Source organism: Oryzias latipes, chromosome 15 (assembly GCF_002234675.1).
Source record: "Oryzias latipes chromosome 15, ASM223467v1".
NCBI lineage: Eukaryota > Metazoa > Chordata > Actinopteri > Beloniformes > Adrianichthyidae > Oryzias > Oryzias latipes.
In genome coordinates, this window is record NC_019873.2 from 11,488,416 (window position 1) to 11,502,813 (window position 14,398).

The window sequence follows — 14,398 nt, forward strand, 5'->3', positions numbered from 1 at the left end:
TTTCTGATGGACTACGGTTTACTAAGACACTAAGCTTCATCATTTTAACCACAGAAGCTTGTTGAAACCAAGATTTCTGTCTGTAAAATGAAGAAATTAACAAAACAAGTCTTAAACTGGGTTTACATCTACACCTGCAGGAATTACTTTACGACGTCCAAAATAAAAGCTGAAAATATTACGGTTTACGTCCAGATTAGATCTGGAGTTCCACAGAGCGCTACATTAGATCCTCTGATTTTTGTCTAACTCTTTTCCAAAGAATAATAGCGATGATCGTGGAGGATCTTAATGGGAATAGCATTAATTTTATTGACGTTTTTTTTATCGTTCAAAACACAATCTTTTTCAAAAAATGAGTAAGAACTGAAAGTGTAAAAGACAAAAACCAGAAAAAGACAGAAACCACAGAAAAACTGATTCTGTCTGTCAGCTCCATCAACCCAAATCCATGGTACATTTAATTACTACCAGAAACCTGGGGCATTTGGGTTTTAAAGTTTGAAAACATTTCTTTTCCCACCATTCATACACAATAATCAGATTATTTTCTCAACAAAAAGGGAAAAAACAAACATTTAAATGGAGGTTAAAGATGGAGATTATTATCATTTTTTAAATTTGTAAATCTGAGCTGTTGTTGAGAAATTAGGAAAAGCAAAACATCCCAGGATTTTCTGTGGAACATTGAATGCTGCATAGTTTTTTACAGGCAATTAAAGGCACCATGGATTTGTTAGTAAAAACATTAAGGCACAAATGCCCGGTTTGGTCAAGTTTATAAAGCTGAGACCAAATGCAGCCACCGTCTGCGGACACGCTTAGCGCACAGGAGTGACGTCACAGGTTCGATTCCCTGAACAAAGCGGTCCGCCGCGGCTCTGACCGCCAGCTCGTTCTTGCAGAAAAGCTGCAGAAAAAGAGCTTTATCTCACAAATGCAGGCCCAAAATTGAGCAGTGAGCAGAAGTGAAACCTGACCGTGACCCCCCCCCCATTGTTCTGCTCTCATACAAAACCACTTACCTCCCGTTTAGGCGGCTCGGGGGCCGGTCAAGCAAAAGCAGGACCTCAGCCCGGCTGAATGCCTTTGAACTTTACTGCGCCCCCTAATGCCACCCTGACCTCTGACCCTTATTACAGGTAATAAAGTTTACGACAGTCCAAACCAAGCCATGCACCAGGAGGAGGGACAGTGGTGTGTGTGTGTGTGGGGGGGGGGGGGGGTCCACTAGTTCTGTTTAGAAAAAATCCACTCATGATTTAGTCAAATTCAGCCAATTTTTCCACGTCAAAAACTGTATTAATGTTTGCTGTTAATGTGGCTAAGTTTTGAGTCGGGGGGGTCTGACATTCCTCTATTTACCAGTGGGGGGGGCTCCGTGTGCATGGAGTGAGGACGGCTTTCGCCTGCGCGACGTGAAAACAGTAACACTAGGAGACTTGCCTGCACGGTTTGACTGGTCGATCATGGGCTGAACTATTCTCCTCCTGGCGTTAATGAACCTGGGGGGTGGGGGGTGGGGGGCAGGAGAGAGAAGAAAGAAGAAACAATCAGAGCAAAGAAAAAAATATGTGGCCTCCTGCACAGAAACCACCCTGCACACCCCCCCCCCCCCTTAAGCCAAACCCAGGGCATCGATCGTATCAGAGACCTGGACTGAGCGAGTGTGACGTCATCCATACAAAATGCTTTACTTCGGGTTTCGACGAAATAACATCAGAATTCAGTGAGCAGTGATTGGATTGAGTTGGTCTGAGTCATCGTTTCTATGGCAACCACTCTTGCCACTCAGGAATGAGCTTGTTGGAAGGCCACACCCCCACCAATTGAATGTGGCTACATGAAATCTGTCAATCAAACTCTTCAAACTTTCAATGTGAGGCCAACAACTTTTATTCAGGCATATGATTGGTCAGTTTATAACTTAAATAACTTGAACCACAGAAAGAATATCGTGAAATAAAATATTAGGATTATAAAGAACGTGTCATAAAAATGTATCAGAGCAAGAATGGTTATTATAGAATCACTGAGTAACAGCTGTTTATTTCTCTATAGAAGTCTATGGGATTTTGGAGTCTTGTAACCAGCGGATACTTCCTGTTTGGAAGACCAGGGGAGGGGGCACTCAGTCCAGTTCTTATATACAGTCGATGATCCAAACACGTCGTTTGGCCAACCATAGCAATGATATGGAGCCTGTCCCGTCCCGCTAAAGCCCCAGAGAAAGTCTCATGTAAACAGGCCTAACAACGGCTCTGAGCGCATCTCTTTGACTTATGTGAACCTGCTTTAAGTCAACTCAAACACTGAGGTCTTTGTGGGGGGGGTTAACTGGGAGATTCCAGCTCAGACGGGGAAAACAAAGACGTTCGTGGACCGTGTGCTCTGTGCAGGGATGTATCAGAGTAGAGCAGAGCGGGGAGCCTGTGGCTCGCCCAGCGTAGTTGCTACATCACAAATAGGATCTTTTCAAACTACATTTTTTTTGTCTGTTTCTGATTCACAATGATTTGAATCAAGAAATACTCAGAAATGTTGTTTTTTCAGCGTAATTTTCTTCATACATGTCCTCCATCATGAGAAAAATGCCACAAGAACACGTTAAAAACACCCAAAACACATTTTTCGTTGAAGTGGGTTTAAATATCTAAGCTTAGAGCGTGCAGGCTTCTCACACGCTCGTGCACGCTCTGCCAGGCGGCGCTCTGGCCTTGCTCAGCTCTAACCCCTTTTGAAATGACCCCTTGGCCTGCTGTGACCCCACGGAGAGGGAGAGAGGGCTCCTGGGGCTCCTGACTTGATTTATGTGTTCCTGCTGTTGCCCCACCGGACACTTCTGTTTCTGCTGTGAAAGCCGAGCGCTCCCTCGACTTAAAGGGAACAATGGTCCTGCTGGAGTTTGAAAGCAGGAGCATTTAAAGAGTTCAGTGGTGGGGGAGGAGGGGAGAGGGGGGGGGGGGGGTAAGAAAAGGAGGCAAACACGCTGCATCTGTTTTGGAGCCTAATGGAGCACCGAAAGCTTTAAACCCCTTTGGATTTTCCTCTTTCAAAGGTTTGATTCTGTTACAAAAAACTGAAACTTTCTGATGGGGGGGGGGAGTGCAGGAATGCACTGACATGGCGTAGCACCATCAAATGAGAGAACGTCTGCATTTTTATCACTCTCCCTCCCTTCCTCCCCCTCCCATGTTACCCTGTTCTTCTGCTGGGCGGGGGGGGGAGGGGGGGATATGCAAGGGGGAGTAAAAAAAAAAAAAAAGGAGTGAGGGCCAAGAGGGCTGAGGAGGCCCGAGCATTCCTTTGGCTCCTCTCTCCTCCTGAACCCTTTGCTGAAGGTCAACTGGAGGCCAGCGCCGGCCAACTGTTGACCTCTCCTCCTCCTCCTCATCTCCTTCCTCTTCGTCGTGTCTTTCTGTCCCTGGTCTCTGCACGTCCTATTAATATCTGCCCCGCAAAGCGGTGAAGGACGCCGGCGCCGAGGCAGGGGTATTTAACTGGAACAAGGGCTGAAAAACGATGAACGGGGTGAGAATGACAATGTGAATGTCAAAAAGCAAAGTTAACGAAAGAAAAAGTTTGACAACAGTAGAGAATACTGAGAGTCCATCTTTAAGCAGGAAAAGTCCACTACAACACAGAAATGGGAAATGGGAAATTCCATTTTTTTTCAACTAAACCACGACAGAATATTAGGGACAGCATAAAAAAGCAGATTAATGTATGAAAATAAACTGAAATATAAAAAAAAAAATCAAACATTTACAAAAATAAAGTTGTGAGAAACAAGTTGATTTCCTAAACAAAAATATTGTAAAATTATGAAAAAAAGACAACAATTTACAGACAGTCCTAAAATTACTAGAAAAAAGTTGTAATTTTTTAAGAAAAAAGTTAAAAAATTGTGAGAAAAAAGTAGTTATATTATTAAAATAACCTCGTAAAATGGTAAGAAAAAAGTCGTGATTAAATTCATTTCATTCTTTGCAGTTACAATAAGTCAGTGTTGACTAATTTGCTCCTTTCCTTATTTCCTTATTTGTAAAACCAATGAACTCTACATCTCTCACACTGAAACACCGTGTTTGTTCTTTTTTGTTGTTTTTGTTCTTGTTCTTAGCAAACACACGTTTGCTTATTTATAACTTTATCATAAATTCTCAATTTATAACCTATACAAAACTAACTTTATTAATTTATTTTTACTTTATTCCCATATATTTATTAATTTTTTTTTATTGTGTCGTATTTAACCCTTTGATGAAATCCACACACAAAAATTTGCAATCTCATTTATTTTTAAAGAGATACTGATAGTATCTATGATGATATGTTGGTTGATTTGGTAAATCTTTGTTAAAAATTTTACTTCAAGATGTGAAAATGTCTCAAATTTGATCCACACATTTTTAAATGATTATAAAGAATTTATAATCAACAATGTTGCTTTCTCCTCAACACAGCAAGTAGTCGTTTAAAAAATGAACAACTGTAGATGAGTTATTCCACCACAAAGTTTAGAAATCAGGAAAACTTTTCCCGCCAAAAGCATTTTAGAGATTTCACTTAGGCAGCCATTTTAAAAAGACCAGGGAAAGCCCTTCTACTGCCCCTAGTGGAACGATGGTGAACTACAGAGCAGAAAATGTGGACCACATTTTAGACAATGGGTTTTTAAGGAGAATTTGGATCATGGAAATGAGATAGGGGTCTCAAAAATGTGTGATATGAATGTTTATATAGAACTATGCTAAAAAAAAGCTGTTTTTTCTGCCTCCAGAGACAAAAAAAGTCATAACATTTAGCTAAATAGCTACATGAAGCTGCAGACAGCAGATGAGAATATCCCAAAACACAAACAAATGTTGGACAAACATTTGGAGAAAAAACTGGCGAGATCTCTTTTCTTCCTTAAACAAACGGCAACGATATGTCTGAACAAAGTTCTGCATCCCAAAGAGCAGAGAGGAGGGCGGTGCTGAAAAGTTTGGGACGTTTCGACACCAGAACAGCTAAAAAAAAAAAAAAAAGCAGAAAGGCCGCCTCCTCTTATCGGTTTCCTTCTCCTGCTTTCTCTGCCTTATCATTCCTTCCCCGCGTGGTGGAAACTGGCAGCCCACCTCCCAAATCTACAGTCTGACCCCCCCCCCCACAACACACCACAACACACACACACTTCTCCCTTCAAATCTCATGCTGGTTTCCTGTCCCTGTCGTCCCCATATCTGAGGCCAGATGCACCATGGGGCCTGGAACAAAGGATAAAATGCCTCTCATAATAGCAGCCAAGGGAACGGAGGGATGGAGAGAAGAAGGAGTTGGAGGGGGGGGGGGGGGGGGCACTGGTCTGCAAACCAGACACTCTTGCTGTGACCGTTAATAAGCTAACAGACTGTGAGGGAAGGAGAGGCTGTGGTCAGAACCAGGAAAAGAGAGCAGAGTGAGGCTTCACCTTTTCACGACCCCCGGGTGCTATAGGAGCTGTGTTTACAGCCTCATGCCCCCCCCCCCACTGCCTCCCATCACGCCACAATGAGCTGCACTATCCAGCTCCTCCGCCAGCAACAAAGGATGCTGGGTAACACGCTGATGTCCAGAGAGAAACGCCAGAAAACATTTGAAAAAGCAGAGGAGAACGGCGCCCGCCCAGACCTCGCCGATGTCCCGCTCCCGCGCGTGCACAGGTGTGCACTGGGCTCGCGTGAAATGCCCTATTAAAGGCAAGAAATTGTCTTTTCCATAAGCCGCCTTGGCTGCGCGACCAATTGGGAGATCATTTAATAACCAGCAAGTGGAAAGATGCGGATTGGAAACACAAAGGTTCCTCGCATTGATCCACATTCACGGTGAGTATCTGCTGCACGTGTGCACGCACGCACGCACGCCTCCCAAGTCTGCAGCCATATCAGATGATTAAAGCCAGACTGACGGAAGATGAATCTGACACAGCATGCGCTGGTGCGCAGGCGCATGTTTCATCCAGAGGTGCAGATTCAAAATCTAAAGCCTTAGTCTTAACTGCCCCTACAGGGGTATCCAGGCCGTCTGCGGTCTATATGCGACACGCAGGTCGACTTGTGGAGCGGCCGACAGGTCATAGCGAACAATTAAACAACACACAATCCAGGGGTAAAGATCTTTTGGTTTTTTTCAACCCCACCAAACCCTTCGTACTGTGGAAGCAGCCCATTGGTGCTCTTTAAGTGTGACGATTAGAAATGAGGAAATCGGACATTCCAAGAGTCATTTGTGTTGGCATCCTAACATGTCACCTGCACGCCCCACGCATGCAGCTTTCCTTACCGAACCAGCGCCTCACTAACGACTGGAGTGCTGCGTAAAAAGGCGCGGTGTGACAGCATCACGACGGTACGGTCCATTTTCATGACGTCCACGTCCTAGACAACCCTAAAACCGCCGTACGGGTGCATGTGGCTAACACATACGTCTATAACCCTTTACCACTGGCGATGTCGTCCGCTGCTTCTGAGTAACACGCGCTCTGTGACATGACGTAACTTTTTCAACCGTGATCAACGTGAATCAGCAGATTCGGACGCAGAGAAAAGCAGCTTTTCATGACGGCTGTGCGGCGATACACAACACATTCTCAATGTCAAATGTTGCATAAAGCCACTTTTCTCTGTGATAGAATCCACTGGAATTACTTTAACTGCATAAACAGCTGACAAGTTACGGTAGAAAAAAGAATATAAACACTGAGCTAAAGGGAGCTCTTGTTTGATCCAAACCTAAGTTCCGGTGAGCTTTCACAGCTGCCCAACCAAAAGGATCACCACAGGAAACCAGCTCTGGACCAAACGGCTCAGTGTGAAAGCGCTCTCTGGAATTAGTCAGCCTATATAACCCTTGTGCTATCCTAGGCACTTTAACGTTGGGAGATGGGTCATCTAGACCCACTAGACAGTACGCTGAACCTTTTTTTCTTCAATGATTTGTGATCTTCACTGGTGTCCATGGATTACATGAAATCCTCTTCACCTTTATCCACCTTTGTCATGGTAGGGAGAACACGTCAGTGTAAGGGTGGGGTCGGCTAAAATGGCACAAGGGTTAAATCCACGTTTCCTGCCGTTTCACACACAATCAAGCTGTTAAGCATGTAGTTCCATTTCTCATTGTTGTTCATTATGCTCATTTAGCCATCTCCAGATTCTTTTCAGCTGATGAAACATTTTAGCTCCATTTTAATCTTGTTTTTTTCCTAATAAGCATCCAAACTGCATTTTGGCCTCATTTTGCTTTTCTAAATATGTTTTTCTGTCTTTACAGAGTATAGACCTTGAACCTGATTTGCAGAGGAAAGAAACCATTTTGTTTTAAAGCCAGATTATGTCATTTAACTCATTTAACATTTTCACTAGGATGAAGCAGTAAACGCTGTGTAAACATGTTCCTGAAAGCGAGAAGAAGCTGTCAGGCTCCGCCTCCTCTGCTGTATCAACAGCAGCTCTTTCTATTACAGAAGACTCAACGGTATTGGATTGAAGAGTGAACTCGGTTCGTCTTTTCTGACGGAGTCCACATGTGACGTCACGCCAGGCGGTCGTGCAGCATCTGAGCACGCTCCGGCGCGGGCCCTGCATGCATGCGTACGGTTAGAACACGGCGTGCTGCATGCTCTCACATGCCGGCGAGCCGAACTGTTCACTGTTTTTCCAAAAACCGCTTCAACAGTCGACGTTGTGTGAATTGCAACACAACAACCACCCCGGGAAAAAGAAAGGCGCTTTGGACTTGCACAGGTGTGTGGAGACGTGCTCTGGGCCGGCGTGCGATGGAGCGACACGGGACGGGCGTCCGACCGGCCGGCAAGTCACGCCACAAGAGTCTGGTGTTTTCAGTAAACAGCAGAGGGTTTTTTGGCAGGCTGGGAGGCCCTGAACCATCTCCAAATGCATGCATGCCTGTGCACGGACACACCCACACACACACACAGAGGCAGCTCTCTAATAACATGAGGTGGATTAGCAGGATCCAGCGCCACATATGGAGGCAAACTTAAGAAAACAGTGTGAAATTTGAAAGAGGCTTTAGACTGAGAGCAGACACGAGGGTCGCTTAATCCCCATTTACTGCACACACAGAAAGCGCCAGCCGCCGGGTCAACTGCCTAAGAGCCCGCCGCCGCCGTCCGCTTAGAACGCCGTAGATCTGCCGCAGCCGAGTTTCCAGAGAGGAGCAGAACAAACGCGCACAACTGGCAAGGAGCTGACTGAGGCTGTGCAGCGCCGAGCGGGACTTTCCAAACCAGACAACAATAAAGTGATGTTCACGCCGCCCTCCACAACGCAGGTTCAAGCCCCCATTTGAGCTTTCGCGTTCCAAACAAGTTTCAGACTCTTTCTAGAATTGAACGCGTGTTGAAAGTCAAGCCGGGTCAAACTTTGACCAAGGAAAGACTCAGATTTGGTAATGACGCTTGGCTGGCGTCCCTTTTAATTCACTTAAGTGCCAACTTGTTAAAAATGGATCTTGAAGGAGGAATTCCTAATTGTGTATTTCTTATGTCAGAATAGAGGAATGAAAGAAAAAGCCTGGAGTGAGATTTGCACCGCTTTGACATTTCACACCAAACCTCTTCCAAGTGAAGGTGGCGGACAAACGAAGAAGCACATTCTCTGACGTGCGTCACATCTTTAGCGTAAACGTAGCTTAAGAGCAAGAATAAACGTCCCGCTCAGCTCATTGCAACATGAAAAATCTCGCCAGGAATCTCATCTTCATTTTGCAGAAAAGGTTGGAGTCAGGATGTGAGGGAGAACCGGCGCTCTGTCTAACCTGTGACGTCACTGCGTCTTATTTGGAGTGGGAGCAGGAATTGAACCCACGGTTTTAGTCGAATTCTGAGCTACTGAGGTCCCTCCGGCTCTCGTCAGACTGGCGGCCGTGCTTCCACACAGATCCACTTTCTCCCGCCTTTTATGTTCTTGAGCACCACCAGCACCCACCGCCTCTATGCTGCTGTGTCCTGCCCCGACCCCCTCCCCGCTACAAAAGGATGTTGAGGAGAGGGGGGGAATGAAAAAGGGAAAGAAAGAAGGAGGAGAAATGCAGGTTTGTCCTGAGGCGGCGTGCTGTGATGTAAGAGAAATCGCAGAGAAAGAGGGAGCAGGGAGGTGGGTGGGGGGGTGCACAGGGACCCTGAAGCGCACAGATTTGTGTTGACACAATCCAGTCAGCAGTGGGTTGTGTCTGCACAGGTTGAGGACTCCTCCAATGGATTCCGGTCATAGCGACCGAGCCCGAGCAGCAAACACGGCTTCTGACACGGAGGGGTGAGGTCATACGTGAAGCGCACGTGAAGCGTGCGCGGATCTGCGGGAAGGTCAGGCGGTTTCCGACTGCTGAGGATGAAACAGGCTTCGGGGCAGAGCCGGAGCTCAGAGGACTTTCCATGAACAAGTTCCAGCATCGCTCGCTCTCTGCCCTCCCACCAGCGCCGCCGCCGCCGCCCCACACTCAAACATGCACCTCACTCTACCTGTTTGTGTCTGTTTGTTAACCCTGCAGCTGCTCTCAGGCTCCACACTAACACTCGCAGGAAAACTCCACAGGGAATTTCCTATATTTCCTCCTTACAAACCCAGAAAGTCAGGAAAGAAAAAAAAAGAAAAACAAATCAATAAAATGTTCACATTTTTAATCCACTAAAGACAAACAAGTTCAAACTTTCAGTAATAAATGTTATTATGACTCAGGAAGAGCAAGATCTAATAATTGAATCACAATTATTATTGTATTATTGCTGAAAAGATTACAATGACTGTGGAAAGGCACATTGTAACTAGGATAACTAAAGGTCGCCTCACAGCCTCTACCTACATTTGTGAGAAAAACTAAGAGAAGTTGTGGTCGTAACGTGAAATTCTTCACAGATGTATCAGGAATGAACCACGTCAAAACCGCTAAAGAAGTATGAATAAACACGCAAAGAACAGGTAAACCAATGTAACATGAACCGTGCGGGATTATTGCGCTCTTCATCTGTGATTAGTGCATCAATTCCATCATTTAAACGTGACGTGTGCCGTTTATAAAAGCTACACATCAGTGGTACATGCGTGCAGGAACAGTCGTGGAACGCTTTGCGTGTGCGTCTAGCAAAAATCATTCAACAGACCAAAACCCAATTCACATAAAGAACCCCATGTGGAAAATGGACTTAGTGGCTGTGTGTCATGGCCTTAACATTACGGCAAAGCCTTTAGGGGTTTATTAATCCTGCAAATATTAAGACCCAAACCATCCAAAAAATATGCAAAATGCTGCACTGTGAAATGTACACAATATTCATATCTGGCCCTGGACCCTCAGAGGGGGAAAAATTGCATTTCTAATGGTTTTACCAAGGCATACGTCATCATAAAAAGCCCAAAAAGGCATGGAAATACTATTTCATTATTGTAATGTAATAGTAACTTTTATAACCCAACTTGTATTGCACAGAGAATGAATTATCACTTTTTTATGGGGACAATTATGACTTTGATGGCCTAAACCTTCAGAGTATAGATGGAAGGACATTTTTTCATGACAACAATAAATATAATTATGACTCTAGCCTCTCATACATGAGATTAATAATAATATGGCCTGAACTTTTAGGGTGAGGAATAATAAGAGAGGTCAGGAGTATTATGCATTGTAAAATGCCCCTCAATATTTGACTAATTATTGACAAAGATCAAGAAATTGTCAACAAAAGCTTCTTTAAGAGCAAAAAAATATAATGTTGATGTTAAAAATAACATTAGTAATAGCAATTCAGCTAAAAAAAACTGCCGTTTTAATATTATTAACAGCAATAAAAGTGTTTAAAACCGTATTTTTGCACCTTTCATTTGTAACGGCATTCATGTTTGCATTTGCCACCCTTCTAAAGTCTTCTGCCCCCCTCCTGACCCCCGCCTCTGGATTTTATTAGGTAATAAACTAAAGGAAAACGTATATTTTATTATTTTGTCATTAATGACAGAAATATTGACTCAGAAATCAGGGGAGGGGGGGGGCAAGGTGCCCCCATTTGCCACCTCATAACTCCGGCCCTGGAAAAGGCTCAAAGGTTCAAAGTAGTTTAAGAGTCTTGTTCAGTCCAGAGTGAAAGAACTGATCGTTTTCTGACACTGCACTATTGCTAGCATGTTCTCCATGTCTCCCCGGTCTGCTCCATCACCTCCTGCTCTCCGTCCTCTCCTCCTGTGCTTTCAGAAACCCGATAAGCTGCAGACACAAATGCAGCCGCCGCTCCTTCCACGGCCAGTCTGCCCTTTTAAATACTCCTAGCCTTCTTCTCCCTCTAACTCTGTGTCCAGGCTTTTAAGACGTTCGTAAAAGGAGGTCTTATTGACAAAACAATTGCTCAGCGGGGCTTAAACACTGCCTTTAAAGGGGTATTATTAAATTGCAGGCAGGAAGGGGAGGGGCCGCCAACAAGGGAAACCTGATGACCTCTCCATCGATTTTTACATCACCGGAGCGTTAGGAGAACTTAGCACGGAGAGACGGACTGCATCCAGACGGACATTTTATATGTTTCTCGCTGAGCTTTTAGCTGCTGCGTGTGTCGGGAGTGGTGTAATTTTGTGAGCAGGTAAAAGGTTGTGTTGTTCAAAAAACGCTTGGATGCTGCGGCTGCAGAAAGGCGCACGCCTCCATCTACCAGCTAATCTAATTACTGCTCTCTTTCGCTGCTCATCCACGCGTCCGTATGATCCATCTCGGAGCAATTCCCAGCTCATTTTAATTGTTATTACTTGTTAAGAGCAGGTTAAATATGCAGTTTGCACACGGAGTATGATGAGGCCTGACTCTGCAGATGGATGGCTCTACAGATCATAGCTGCAGGACTTTTGGAAGATTTGCTGGAGCTTAAAAGCAGAAAGTCTCTTCAGAAGGTTCACCTTAGATCTTACATGACTACAGAGACTGAAGAATTTTCATGTACATCTAATCAAGAATATAGAATTTGATCCATCTGTTAAAGAAACCCTTTTTATCAGGTTTGCAAATTCATATATTTTTTTATTATCAATAAATTAAATCAAACTTAACTTCAGGCATTCTCATTTTTATTTTCACAGATCTGACTGGAACATGGAGGTCTTTCTGGTGGCATTGTGGTCAGAGATTTTTAAGTAATGAATAACGACGGTAAAATGTTTTTAATTTCAAAGGATGCCAGTTTTTTCCATGAATGTCACTGAGACTTACTGCAGAAAAAGAAGAAAATGCTTCAAGGAGTACATTTGGTCACTTTGAGGCCAAAAAATAAATGATATTTTGGTTCTTTCATTATTTCCCAACTCTTCTTTTCCAAAGCTCTGTTTTTGTATTGGTTTAGCCGTTAGCAATAGGCTGCGCTAGCATATACTTTTTTTGCATATTTGGAAACGGTTATTTTTCGTGTCTATTTATCCCCTAAATTTAATAGAAACAAATCAGATTTTTATTGCTGTTTAATTTTTAGCTATGAAAACGCTTTGATTTGTATTTTTAGAGATTAACTGGATCAATTTAAAGACACGCTCCAATGAAAATTGACTTTTTGGGTGTTTTTAAAATGTTCTTGTAGCATTTTTCTCATGATGAAGAACATATATAACATTAGAATTTGAATGTTCTGTGTATTTCTTTATTCAAATGTTGATGGATGAGGAGCAGACAAAGCCCCGCACTCTGAAAAAGCTTGGGTTTGTGACGCAGCAACATGGGCGATCCACATTCTCAGTGCCCTGCTCCAATTCTAAATTCTCTACCTAACAAATAGATTCATGTCCGTCTTTATTTTCCTCCTCCGAGCTGGACTCAAAAGTGTACGGCTGGATAGCTCTGATATGGCTCGCCATTTTTATTAATTTATTTTTATTTTTCCACGGTAATGTTATCTTGGAGTTGTGAGGGGCTGTAAGCTAACAGGAGAAAATGTAAAAAAAATGGCATGCTGGGATATCAAAGTAAGCTAACTTCCACACCATCCCAGAGGTGAATTTTGTAAGCAAAGCAAGAACATTTGTTACTCCTAGCTATAAGATTCACTTTCCTTTTATATTTCTTCAGAATAATTCAGTATTTGCTAGTTCATCTAAGTACTTTGAGCACTTTAAAAACGGTCTTTTTAGCTTTTGCTGTTAGTTTTTAGCTAGTTTAGCTATTGGCTTGTATTTTGAATGAAGCTAGCTTAGCAAAGATAGTTTTCTTTTCTAACAACAAAGGTAGCCTTAAGTTAATCACTTTTTATCATGTTCAGTGTACATTTGAGTTAAAACCAAAAACAAAAGAAATCATTTAAAACTTTAATTTCTAAGCTTTTACTTTTAGCCTAAGAGCATTTGATAGCTGTGGAATAACTTTTTTTAAATGGAAATTTACATTTGCTTTTTAAATGAACACATTAATTCTAACTTAGTGGTCAATATGTATAGTAAAAAAGTGAAAGTTTGAAGGAAACGTGGCTGTCAGAGGGTTTCACACTGACAGTGCTGGTTTGCTGTGTGTACAGGCATTGTTCACTTGGGTCCAGGTATGTGGTACACGGTGTACCTGTGCTGCAAAAGGCGTGGGCGTGGCTCCTCTCTGCCTTCAGGTATGTGTTTACATTCTCCGTATATGAACCGGCTGTGTGTGCTTTCTCTGTTCAGATTGAGACTCCCTGCTGGAGCGTCTCTCTGCCAATAATTCATGAGTGATCTGCGCCCCTCGCCGGCCTTTAGCATTTTTATTTAATCAGCTGAGCACCCCCCCATCCACCACCCCACCCCCCCATAGCGCGCTGGCTCATCAATAATGGACGCAGACATGTGTGTTAACACGTCTTCTGTGCGTGAGAGAAGCTGCTCGGCTGACAGAGCGGGAGTTTCTGAGGAGCATGCTACACGGCTCCAGTGTGTGTTTTATTGGCCGGTCACACACGCCTTTCGTCTGTGAGTTCACATGGGGGGGGGGGGGGGGGGGGGGGGGGGCTTGGCATGAAAATGACACCAAACACACTTTCCAAAGATCCTTGATTTTTCTTTTTTTTTTCCAAAGAGGCGATGCCTGAGCGACAAACAGAATCACATCGGGGGGAAATTGACTTCAGTGGGTCAGGAGGTACCATCAGCGGGGTTGCTATGGAGACACCCAATGACGGGGCTTCCCATCCAGCACAACAACACGCCTGTGAAATGGCAGTTCCCCTAACATCACCCCTCCGTCTCTCCTCTGCTTTTTACTCTCCATCATCCGTCTCGTACCTGCTCAGCCCTCATCGCTGCGGCTAAAGAATGCAGGGAAAATGTGGACAGGCGTGCGCACGTGCACACGCACGCATGTGTGTGCGCAAAGGGATATGTGAGGGGGCAGCAGGAATCCCAGCATGCCAGCTTTAACGTCT

At 44.1% G+C, this 14,398-nt stretch overlaps 1 protein-coding gene across 1 annotated transcript in view; it reads right to left on the reverse strand.

Annotated features, from left to right (window-relative positions):
• The window catches only part of meis1 (Meis homeobox 1), a 71,584-nt gene that overhangs the window by 7,917 nt on the left and 49,269 nt on the right, over positions 1–14,398 (reverse strand). Inside the window, exon 10 of the mRNA XM_023963803.1 lies at positions 1,447–1,505. Coding sequence (XP_023819571.1) covers positions 1,447–1,505 — 59 coding nt within the window. The remainder of the gene's footprint in view (positions 1–1,446; positions 1,506–14,398) is intronic.